Genomic DNA, 12,881 nt, shown 5'->3' with positions numbered 1-12,881 from the left:
AAAGAGAAATTCTGAGGCCCACCGAAAGCCTCTCACAGTGCTGCTTTGCCCATCTGCCTCTTTTGGAAAGTGATGGAGGATCCAAATGTGTTGTTCATTTTCAACAAATGTTCAGAAACTGGTCATAAAAAATGCAAATTAACACATGTTTCTGTCCACTGCTATTACTCAAATATTAAGGGTTAGTTCGTGGAGATAAACAGTAGGTGGCGCACTGATTTTCAGTCAAACCTTAAGCAGGCATGTATGAAAACAAGCCAATATAATGGGTATAAAACCTATTGATAGATAAAGGAATTGCTGAGTTTCAACTTAATGTTACATCGCTTTTATTTTCGAATGCGCTTTTAGAAAAGTTCTGGTATCAGAAGTATGTTATTTATTCCCTGAATCTCATCATTTGATTTGCATTTATCTTTTCATCAACACACTAACGTTTCCACTCTCCCAACCGCAAAAGTTTTTTCGTGATATTTAGAGTGGCTGATGGTCTGGTCCGTTGCGGACAAATATCTAGAGATGATCCTTAGGCTTGGGCTGGTTTTGGACAAAGGATTTTCAGGCTTTTGGCATTGTTACTGCACAAAATTTTATCATAATTTTGAACCATGATGTGGTGTGTTAACTTTCATGATCGTTGAACATATTTCAGAGGGACTGGGTGGTGTCAGAAAGACAAATTCAGCGTCTGATAGAGGGGATGACATGGCTCAGAGGTAGAGCGGCTGTCTACTAGTTGAAGGGTCGCTGGTTTGATCCTCACTTCACCCGGTGACCATGTCAAAGTGTCCTTGAGCAAGATACCGAACCCCTAATTGCTCCTGATGGCCCTGTGATGGCCTGTCGACCCATCCAGGGTGCCTCTTGCCCAAAGTCAGCCGGGATAGGCTCCAGCCCCCCCTTCCCCCACGACCCTTAACGGACAAACGGTATGAAAATGGACGGATGCAGTATCTGATAGATATTAAAGATTAGTTTAATATGGAAAAAAGGACCAAAAGGCTGCCCTGTTGAGACAGTTTTGCGTTCATTGTTATCAAGACCAGGCCTTGATGACCAGTCTTTCAACAACTCGCAGCAAAGTGATCTATGTAAAGAACAGCACAAGTTAGACGAAAGATGTAAAATCAAATTTTTTTTCATTTGAGGTGAACTGTCACTTAACATTAACGCTAAAATGTTGTGTGGATGCAGTTTAAATGTGATCTGAGCAATCTAGCATTTGAAATTCCACACTCCAAATCCATAGGGGGCAGCAGAACAACAGAAAAATTGTGGTGTCAAATTGGAAGAGAGAAAGAAATGTTGAAATCCTTCGACTGTGGATTAAAAATCTCAGTTTGATTAACGTTTCAACTGTCCTCTCTGGTCCAAAGCTTTGAGTCACCACTGAAAAGAGGGCTGCCGCTCCTTCGCTCCTCAGGTCTCCAGTGTCGGTCCTGACATTTAATTTTGGTCACCTGAGGTTACAGCCTGAATTCAGATAACTAGGTTGTGTATTTCTGGAGCTTTCAGCTACAGTGAATGAAGTAAACGCTGACTATTAGTCGCAGATTTTTCTCTTCATCAGTGGACTTGATGAAGGTCATGGTGTGACTGAAACAATCACGTGCTGGAAGTTTTCTGGAGCGTTCAGCTGCATCTCATGGCCTTCATCAGCAAATTTCTACTTAATGGACCCAGCGCTGAGATTTTTTTTTTTTTTTTGTCCATCTTGCTACTCCCAAGGTCAACCGAAACCCTCAAGCCCATTCTTCAGCATTTATTGTTGTGCCAGTGTAGCATGAACAGAACGACTAACTGAGGAGATTATTACAGGCTTGACTGCTCTGCTCTCTCAGTAACGAAATATATAGATTTGTCCCTTTCATGTCCCGGTGAATCCTGCAAGTTCCACCCATAGAAAACCGAAGCTCACTTGTATTTCAGTCAGTTTATGCAAAATTGAGTCTGTGGTTAATTAAAAGCTACAAAGTATGAAATTGTTTAATCTCGATTGTGGCTCCTTGCCAATGACCATCATTCTGCTCATCCGGTTTTAGTAGAGAATACAAGTACATCAAATTCACGCCATAAACACAATACCACCAGTATTATCAAATCAGTTGATGTAACTTTGTATGTGTCACATCACTTCATTCACCATCTGTTTTCTATACATGCTTGTCCTTTGCAGGGTCACTGCCTAAAGCAGAAGACACTGGACAGATTGTCAGTCAGGGCTGACAAATAAAGACAGACAACCCTTCACAGTCACTTCTGGGGGGGGTCCACACATGAACCTTAGATGAGAAAACTGGAGGACGGGTTCCCACAGGGAGGGTGGGAGGAAATTCAAACGCGATGCAGAAATGTAAGATTTCAGCACCCCAGCACGACCCTCAGTGTTCATGTACAGCATCTTAAACACCAGTGTTGTGGTCTTGTTGAACTTTTTTGCAGCAGACTGTTGCAGTAATTTGAACAGATGTGGCAGAAGTCTTAAAAATCTGTTCTTGGGTGAAAGCAATTTCCTTGTCAAGAGTGCCTAAATGAAACATGCCATTGCTTTGAACGTTTTGGGAATTTTGCTTATTTTTAGAGCCAGACAAGCAGTTAGATGTACTTCTCTTCTGTCTCTGTGCATTAGGGAACTTTGGACCCTCACAGACTGCAAGTTAGCTTAGCCGCAGTGAACGGTATTAGTGGAGCATGGGAACTAAAAGAAAATACAAATACTCAGGCCTTTATTGACTTCAAAGTCAACCATAATTGTTGTGGCAGTCACTCTTTTATTAGATATACAATGAGACTTTTGCAACATCAAACCACCGCACCCAGCGCTCAGGTCAGGAAAGTAGTTCTGTGTATGTATCTAATTATAAAATGACCCTGACTTGTTTTTTGTCATCATTTTCTCATTGCAGGTGTTAAGCACAAGCCTAGTTGTATTAATGCAGGCAAAAGGCCATTTTGGGGAAATGCTACTGTTCATTGCAGCTAAGCTAAGTAGTAGCAGGGGGTCTTGAGATCCCTACTGCATACGCAGAGGGACAGAAGGCTATCGATCATACTCTCGTATGAGAAGGCAGAGAAAAGTGAGTGCAGACATACCGCAAACATTTTTGTAGAGTTTGCACGTTGACCTCGTCTCATTACAATAAACAGGCCAAATACTGCTGATGTCTTTTATCACAGCTGAGTTACATCAGTTTTCTTAAATTAAATCAGCTGAGCTGCCACCTCCTGATCTTTCAGACCTGGTAAATTATATTATTCTCAGTTGGACTGCAGATTATAAAGTGAAATTCATAAAGGTGATGTTGACTGCAGCTGTCTTAGGGGACTGTTCCTACACGGCTTGTCTGTAGCAGCAAGCAGAGGTCGGCGTGGGTTGTATTTCAGTCAATAGACTGACACACTGGTGCTGTTCTGAGCTTGAGAGTAAGTCGATTAGTCTAGACTTTAAGAGGAGCGAGAGCCACCTGCACTGCCCCTTTGCCCCTTGGTGCTTTATGTGCCCCTTTTGTCAAATCCTATTTTATTTTTGTATTCTTTTTCATGCAACAGCCTGCTTGCAGCTCTTTTTGCAACAATTTACCTGCAAATAAAGCGGCCTTTGTTTGCCATCGTCACACGGTGACCTTTCACCTGAAGTCATCCCTGAAAAAGTCGCAGCTGCAACCCGGGATGCTGCAGACAAATGTTCAGTTATGAGGACACAAACCAGACTGGGGATCAGTTCATGTGGGGTAAAGCTGTATGTGGTGTCCAGGATTTTGGGGTCATTTTGGGTCAGTGGTAAAGTTGAGGTTGAAGCTAGGGAAGTAGTGGTTAGAGTCGAATACAAGCAACTGTGTGTGTGTGTGTGTGTGTGTGTGTGTGTGTGTGTGTGTGTGTGTGTGTGTTTGTGTGTGTGTGTGTGTGTGCGTGTGTGTGTGTGTGCGCGCGTGTGTGTGTGTGCCTACAATATACTCCATGTCTCTAAAATAAACATTTCATTTTATGTGGATTCAAATATCACACACATAACATTTACAACAAAGGCTGTACAGTCCTGTCTGAATGAGCATCATCAGGCGTATTCAGAAATGTCAGACAGCCTGTTTTGTGGTTGCCAGTTGGTTACTTCTGGGTGAATGGAGGCAGAAAACCCTTCGGGGTATTAAAGGAACCTAAATTCATCTGATGCTCATTTTTCCAAACATTCCTCCATGCAGCACCTGCTGGTGAGCACAATAACTGAAATCTATTATGGTTCTCTCTATGTGTAAACCTCAATAATAGACTGATGACAACAGCCAACTAATCAAGAGGTTTGATGGAAATCAATCAATGAATCAATCAATGTTTAAATCATTTATGCACATTTTTTTTTTAATTATGTTCAGCTTTTTGAAAATCAGCATTGGCTTCACAAGTCAGTTTTAAATAATAGATTTGGGTTTTTATCCAGCTGGATGGATAAAACAAGCAACTTAAAGGTTTCATTTTGGATAGTTTTCATATATTATTAATTTTTTTTCTTTTTGAATAGCTTTCATAACATGCAACCCTGTTATTCCAAATCAGTTGATATTATGTAAATAAAACACATCTCTTTTTATGGCAGTTTAATGCTTTTTTTTATCAAATTTGACAAAGGTCAACTCAAAGTGAAGAATCACTCAGAAATTGAGATCAAGTTTGATCCGAACCACAATTACAGTTGAGAAGTCTCCCTCAGACCCACGTCTGTACTATTGCAAGACCTTAGTCCACCTGGGAAGTCATGACTCAACCCATTTCCCAGAGTCCGGGTGTCTTGGTGTGAGGACGTAATCAGATTTATACAGACGATAGAGGAAGTGAACCGAACCACAGTGCATTGTGGGTTGAATATTGCTGTGTGAGAGAAGAGGGATGGAGGTTGTGTATGTGAGACAGAAGAGGATGCAGCATGACAAGTTTGAAAAGCTCTGTTAAAAAAGCCAGTTGTGTCAGAGCTAATCAACATAGAGTCCTTATTATTGATTCTCTCTAGTTTCACTTTTTGCAGTTTAACTCATATAACCTTCAATAATGTAATAAATGAAGCATTTGCACTATGCTGCTGTCCCCAGTAGATATGGACGATGTGTACAACAGAAATTTCAACACAATTTGAATCCACAGTAAATGGACTACAGGTGTGACAGCCGCCATTGATCGATTGAACCTGGCTTCCTATTTGAAAAATGGCAAAATAAAGGCATTGAGCTTCTATTTTCAAAACTACGTCCACTGTAAGACCAAAATCCGTGTGTGTAAGAACAAATTATAATAGGTGCTGGCAGGCTGTGGCTAGTAGATTATTGTCAAACAACATCTATTTGGAGTTTAGTAGCACGGAGGTAGTGATGTCGCTGCTTCCTGTTCGTATCCTTTTGATCTCCGTCAATACTCAACTAATACATAGATAATCAAATCATCAGAGCTGAGCGCCGGCTGAGAAACCCACCAGCAAGGAGCTCTGTCACCTCCCATTGATGAACTCACATCACTATCCAGAGTAATCAGACATTATGGATCATCATCATGATACTAGTGAATGTGGGAACTGCTCGATGCGCACACACACACACACACACACACACACACACACACGCATTATTCAGGCCTCAGACTCACACACATAAAGAGGTATGGGAGCGAGTAGTAGTGTGTCAGTGGGGAAGAGTTGAGACAGCAGTGGGTCAGTGGTTGTGCTGCAGTCTGAAGCCCACTGCATACCCATGCACATTCTCACACTGCAGCAGTTGATTTCACATTGGCAGCCCCCCTCTGCATCCCCACTATGGCTCAGCCTGCCCAATCATTACCCTTCCAACATGTGAATCCATCTTCCCTTACACAATCACACACACGGACACAAACACACTCAGTGATGCTCTTGCACACATGAGCACTAATAACACATTAAATTACTTCCTTTTTTTTCCCAGCGAGTAAATAGGACAGACGGGGCTGCCCTTCTTTCTTGTGTCCTTAGACTCTCTCGTCCACTTTATTCTGTACAGCAAAAAAATCAAAGCTGGTTTGTAGGACTCGCAGGCTGTTCCCAGAGGAGGCAAACCTGGAAGAAAGCCCTGAGAGCTTCCGCCGCTGTGATTTATGAGTTTTGCACCAAACAAGAGGAAGTTCACCGAGAAAGTCCTCTTCACATGAATGCAATGCGCCAAGATGAACAAGAGTAATGAAACACACACACACACACACACACACACACACACACACACACACACAGTCACACACACACACACAGTCACACCTCGGTGCTGTCGCAGTGCTTCCTCTCTATGTGCTGCGAGGTGAGTCATCAGCACAGAGAAGCATAACCTCACAGCTTCAGCTAATCTGTCCTCTGCTCCTCCTCCACCTCCTCCTCCTCAACCTGCCAGCATCTCATTTTCTCCACTTATGGATGAAGGCACAGAGACTTACATCAACGCTGTGGCCTCACATATACATGTAAGGCCTCGTTTCTAAACTCATAGCCGGTACATCATGGTAACCTCTGTAGGGGAAAAGGCCAGCTATCTAATCAATAGTGTCCCTATTCATTTTAAGCGCAATTAAATCAGCACATTAATTTTTCTTCAGAAACATTCTGCAAGTTCAGATTCCCTCTTTACCTCAGTGGATGTTTTATATATCTGTTTCAAAAAAGTTCCACTGTTCAATGGAAGCAATATTCTAGTTGGCAGCCGTGACGCTGGATGCAGTTTCTCTGAAGGAGCAGCTCACTCTCTACCCTTTTTAAGACAGAAGCTCAGAGATGTGATTAACTGCCGTGTGATGTTCACTCTCAGTCAGCATGATACCGACCAGAGGCAGACACCAAAAGCCAAACTAATAAACACAGTGTCTTTTTGAGCCTGAGCAGCTGACAATCAATCTGCTCCTCCACTGTGGATCAGATAAAGTAGCTCTGAAAACACATGCAACTTTATACAAAGGAAGGAAGAGAGGTTGGCTGTTTTCCACACTTATAGCAAGAGTAACAGATGGAACTTTTCTGTAATTTTACATGCAATGGTCCACAATCATGAAATGTTCTCGTGCACCTTTTTTTTTTTTTTTTTTTTACAATCTGCAGGAACTTTTTTTTCCCCCAATCATTTAATTCTACAGATGCAAAGCACTAAGATGGCCCAATGTGTTTAAGGGGACAGTTTCCCAAAAATGAAGACTGAGTCATTATCAGATCACCACCATGGCAAAAGGAGGCCAGGTGACGTTTGAAAGTCCACAAAACATTGCTGGAGTTTCACAGGAAATGACGGTGCCGTAATCCCCGAGCAAGTGAAGTGGAAGGTGACCGATCTTCAAACGTAAGAAATATACATAACAAAACCATCAAATAAATCGGTATGGCTGAGTAATCTAAGAGTACCAGAGCCTGAAGTTGTTTAGATTTATGTCACTGATGCCACGTTTGTAGCCATTATTCACCTCAGCCTATAGTTCTGTTTTAAGTGAGGCAGCAAACATGGAGTTTATCCATCCATCCATCGGCATCTTCCGCTTATTCCTTACTAGTAAGGGTCGCGGGGGGGCTGGAGCCTATCCCAGCATCTACGGGCGAGAGGCGGGGTTCACCCTGGACAGGTCGCCAGTCCATCGCAGGGCAAACACACAGAGACGAACAACCATTCACACTCACATTCATACCTACGGTCAATTTAGAGTATCAATCAGCCTCGTCCCCAAATTGCATGTCTTTGGACGGTGGGAGGAAGCTGGAGTACCAGAGAGAACCCACGCAGGCACGGGGAGAACATGCAGACTCCACACAGAAAGATCCCACGCCCGAGCCGGGACTCAAACCCGGAACCTTCTTGCTGTGAGGCCACAGTGCTGACCACTGCACCACCGTGCAGCCTATGGAGTTTATCATTTTTATTTATTTATTTATTTATTTGAATATTGGTCACCATTCACTTGAGATATTTGGGAGAGTACTGGAACTTCTGGAAATATCTGGACTTCCATAAGCATGAGGGTGATTGGGCAGTGACTGAATTTTCATTTTTGGGCAAACTATCCCTTATAAAGAAGTTTGTACATTAGAACATTTTATGAACGAGGGCTGATATTCTAGTAATGTTTTCGGCAGGAAATTTTGTATTTGTTCTTAGAAAGTTCTCCCAAGAATAGGAATGAAATTGTCTGCAAACGCTGTGAAAATGTTTTGATTCGACAGATTATTGAATGTTTATTTAGCAAAAATTCAACAACATCCCATAAATTCAAAAAGATTATGAAAATGCATCCTTATAGCAACACCATTTGAAACCATAACCATCTTCAGACCATTCTTTAAATGTCCGACTGAAACCTTTTCTACAACCACTAGCAACAGTAGGTAGTTAGCCAGTGTTGTGGCAGCATCCACTGTTAGCTGGGATGGCTGCAGACATGCTTCACTCACGAATTCTGAAGCCAAGCCTCTATGACCTGAGGCACTTTCTGTCCTACTTCTACTAAGATTGAATAAACAAATGATTACGCCGTTTTCATGTACATATACATGCAGTCAACCTCACATGACACTTGACTCACACACTCTAAATCAGCTTGAATTAACAGAGGAAACAAAAGGATTTCAAGGAGAAACGCAACACAAGCAGCACAATCCTCCGCTGTCTTCTAACCGGCCGCAGTTATATGTGAGAGATGCATCGCCACATATAGCTGGAGTTTTTTTGGTACATGTACATGTCAAGTATTTGACCCCAAAAATGAAATCTCAAGAGGACTTACATTGCCTGGTTAGCGGTCTGCATCTCTTGTGGTGGCTCTGTGACCATTCTGGCTGTGTGCTGCTTTAGTGCGATGTTGTGTGTGTTGGTCTGTCAGCGTGACTCTGTGTGTGTGTGTGTGTGTGTGTGTGTGTGTGTGTGTGTGTGTGTGTGTGCACGCGTGCGTGTGTGTGTGTCAGTGCTCAGGGCCAGACCACTGGGATGTCGGCATGCTGACTTAGCTGTCATATATTAAAGAGGCCTCCTTAACGGTCTGGGGAGCATATCAGCTTGTCCGTCCCCGTAACTTCAGGCACCACAACCAAGCAACCCCCAACACCCCCACCAACTCACGCTACCTCACTACCATATATACACACACTCTCAACAGTCCCCTCCCCCTGCTGTTTTAGCTGGGCTACTCTCCAGGGCTACACACACACACACACACACACACACACACACACACACACACACACACACACACACACACACACAGAAAGACACCACCACTCAGTCATGACGCATTCACAAGGACTGACACACAGTGACAAAAGCAGCCTCGAAGGACTTGGCGCCAGCATGCAGTTCTCTGTTGTAGCAAATAAAAGCTCAGCAGATGTCATTTTATTCTGCTTATTTTATCATTTCAGTTGAATATTGTGACTCAACAGCAGTGTGTTATACAGACATATATATAAATATATGAACATAGATTGGTGAAAAGTAATAAAACACACAAGTATAGAGTATTCCATGGTCCAGATTAGGTGTATAACTGGGTTTAGGGTTGTTTAATGCAAAGGCTACAGCGTTATGAGTCGTAACTTTCATTGAACTTGGTGACCCCTCGGTGTGGAAGCGTCTGCATTGAAATATTTGTTCTTACAAAAGCAGAATGTATTCAGAGTTTTGGATCTTGACTCTGAACTCTTCAATTCCTGCCTGAGTTTTTACATCATGATAATAGGGAGCGATGAGCAAATATCTTAAAACCTCATGTTGGAGTCCTGCAGCTGAATGATAAATAAGCAGGCAGAGGGAGTGATGGGTAATTCCTGCAATTTAAATAAACTGCCAGATTTGGTGATTAGTAGATGAAAGTACAGCTCGAGTGCCTGTCTGATGTCACACTACTGATCAGGTTTCCCCACACATTTATTCAGGTTTTTCCGTCAATATGTTGCCCATCAGAATTTTGAAAACATAACACGATTGGTCTAAAAGAAGAGACCAAACATGGTGTACTGTGAACTGCGGGGAAGGCCTCCTGCTTCATCTCTAGTCACAATAATTAAAAAGAACAGCTGCGACGACAATATTCCTTTCGTGTGAGATGAAATAACAATAAAAAAAACCCCAAATGAATTGTCTGCCAGGCTCTTGTTGTCATATCAAAACACCATTTGCATCTGAAGAATGATCAGAGCCAAGCAGCGATCATCATTGTGTGAGAGTCAAGGGCTTTAAAACAAACCAAAAAAAAAAAACTTTTAAAGATGTCAGCAAAAGAAAAAACAGAAAACAAAACAAACACAAGTGCATGTCCGCTCAGCACTCTAAAATAGACCGCCCGGCTTATCTGACGTGATGTAGCATTATGAGAACATTGTTTTATCCATTTGCAGGACATAATTTAATCCATTAGCAGAAATGAAAGCAAAATAGATACAAAGCTTCCATGCCAGCATCATCAGCATGATAGGAAGTGGAATTCTTACCTGGAGTCAAACACAGGGTCAGTGTACATGGGAGGGGAGCACAGAGGAGGCTCTCCTGGACTTTTGGGGGGAACAGGGAGCCCCCCTTTCTTGCCCCGTCCTGGTCCACCATCTGTAGAAGCAAAGTGATACATCAGCCACTTTAAATAGTGCTGCTAATGTATACCTCTTCTTCCTCTCTCTCTCTCTCTTTCTCTCTCTCTCTCCCTCTCTCTCTCTCTGGGGTCATTAGATAAAACAGACATTCACTGAGCTGTAAATGCGTTTTCTTGAGGTTACTCATTATTATGTAAGTAAATTGTTTTGGAGTAGTGCAAAGACCCTGTAGACCGCAGCCACATTGAGGCCATATGTTGTCAGTGGCCAGTTAGGAGTGCCGGAGGCTCAGTAATCCCCTCAGCCATCCTGATTTAAGAGGCTATTTTTGCTGGCTCTTAGTCTGTGGCGCTGGCTTACTGCAAACTTGTTTCCCCTCTCAATTGTTTTTGTTTGTTGTATATTTCTTGCAAAATCAAACGCGATACGAGGTGAATGACAATATCAGAGAAATAAGTAGAAAGTTACTGATCAATGAGCTGGGACTTGAATGCACATTAGTGCAGCAGCACACCGCTCGCTAGGACCTTAGTTTGTGTTTGTGCTTGTTTGCAGCTGGTGTAATTAGAGGCTAATTCGTGGCTCTACCTTCTTCATCCAACAGGAAGCAGGTTAGCAGGTGGGGGCAAACTTCCTCCAAAACAGAGCAGAATGAACAGAATGCAGCAGGACCCTTGGATGACAGATGGTCCAAGAATATCTCTGTCCGCTTCTTGTTGGACTCTTGTCCCAATATTTCCTTATACTCCCCGAGTGAGAAAACCTTATCATACACCAAGTAGGGAAGCACCATGTTGACATCCAGCTCATTCAGCAGTTTTTGTCGGTGCTGTTTGAGGAGTTTTGCAGCCCATCTCTTTTTCTTCCTGGTGCACGGTCTTCTGCCGGACCTTTGCTGCTGCCTCTTCTGCTTCCTCACAAACCACCTCTTCGTACCGCTGCCAAACATCTTCAAGTTAAGGAGACCCACCAGAACCTCTTCCACGGCTGTGTCAACACAGTTCCCAAAGGAAGGGAGGTGCATATTTCATGCCAGGGGAGCTACCATGCCAGACATTCCCCTCAGCCTCACTCTGTTGTTGTCTGAGTCGTTTATCTGGGGCAGGAAGAGACAATCTGGACAGTGGCTGATTTCTAGCTGGGTACTTACTGACACTAAGAAGATTACCAGACTCTTAAATAACCAATGCTAACGGCTCACCGCTGAGCAGACATCCTCGACATATTTTACTTTATTATGTCTGTTCTTTTGAGTTCAAATATTTGTAGCTACTTAAGTGGCCGTTTAATCATCGTTGGCTTTTAATTAATAGTGTGTCTAAGTTCCATTAGTTCCTCGAGGATATTTTAACCATGACAGCCTCCATGCTTGTTTTAGGAAATGCTGATGAGGCAAAAACTAAGGCTTATGAGGTACAAACCTCCCACGTCATGTCAAATCTGCGTAAATTAATGAGTTTTTTTAAGTTGCCCCTCGGTAAGGCACTTAACCTCCAGGCAAGGGCACAGGAGGTGGGGTGGGGTGGGAGCCCGGGGTGGTCCAAGGGCCCTGTACTCCAAAGGCGTCAGTAATGAGGTCCAATATTATGAACACCCCTGCTTCCAGCTCCTCTGCTGGTGCTACTCAGTAATCTACTGATCAAAAGAAAACTCTTTCATCGGCATTGACCCTTTGAGATGAGGTGTCAGGCCTGCGTTGACAAGAAGCACTGACACATAATGGAACAGAAGAAGGGCGTTTAAAGGGGAACTCAATGCAGTCAAAATCTATAAAAATGTAACACAGCACAAACCAACATGACCTTGAATAACACATCAGCTTCACCACTGGAGGACAGAGGACAGCATACCAGGAGAGGGTGCCATTTGATCAGTGAGTGCTAGTTAAACAGCACGTGTGTTTAACAGTGAAACAACGTACCACCAGTCGGCTTCAGATACACGGAGACATCCAAGTGAACAGAACTGTGAGGAACGAAGAGCAGACAGCAAACCACAAAGAATAACTAAACCTTCACTACCTTAACAGAGAAATGTCACTGACAGAAAACTCTGTGTGTGTGTGTGTATAAATATATATATATACAGTATATATATATACTGTATATATATATATATATACACATACAGTATATATATATACAGTATATATATATATATATATATATATATATATATACTGTATATATATATATACACATACAGTATATATATACAGTATATATATATATACTGTATATATATATACTGTATGTGTATATATACTGTGTATATATACTGTGTGTATATATATATATATATATATATATATATATATATATAT

At 42.4% G+C, this 12,881-nt stretch overlaps 1 protein-coding gene across 10 annotated transcripts in view; it reads right to left on the bottom strand.

The window, feature by feature from the left end:
- Window positions 1-11,663, bottom strand: part of tjp1b (tight junction protein 1b) — a 73,771-nt gene extending 62,108 nt beyond the window's left edge. For 7 of the 10 annotated variants that reach the window (XM_086209250.1, XM_086209254.1, XM_086209255.1 and 4 more), the window contains exons 1-2: window positions 11,147-11,663; window positions 10,463-10,574 (exon numbers count right to left, since the gene is read on the bottom strand). In XM_086209250.1, coding sequence (XP_086065376.1) covers window positions 10,463-10,574; window positions 11,147-11,582 — 548 coding nt within the window. In that variant the 5' untranslated portion in view covers window positions 11,583-11,663. The remainder of the gene's footprint in view (window positions 1-10,462; window positions 10,575-11,146) is intronic. The other 3 variants (XM_086209257.1, XM_086209258.1, XM_086209263.1) reach the window with 1 other exon arrangement.
- Window positions 11,664-12,881: the final 1,218 nt, after the last annotated feature.

This window comes from Aulostomus chinensis, chromosome 7 (assembly GCF_037954235.1).
Source record: "Aulostomus chinensis isolate RoL2024-O1b breed Wild chromosome 7, RoL_Achi_v1.0, whole genome shotgun sequence".
Lineage (NCBI taxonomy): Eukaryota > Metazoa > Chordata > Actinopteri > Syngnathiformes > Aulostomidae > Aulostomus > Aulostomus chinensis.
The sequence above is the reverse complement of the archived record's forward strand: the minus strand, read 5'-3'. Positions and strand labels throughout refer to the sequence as shown.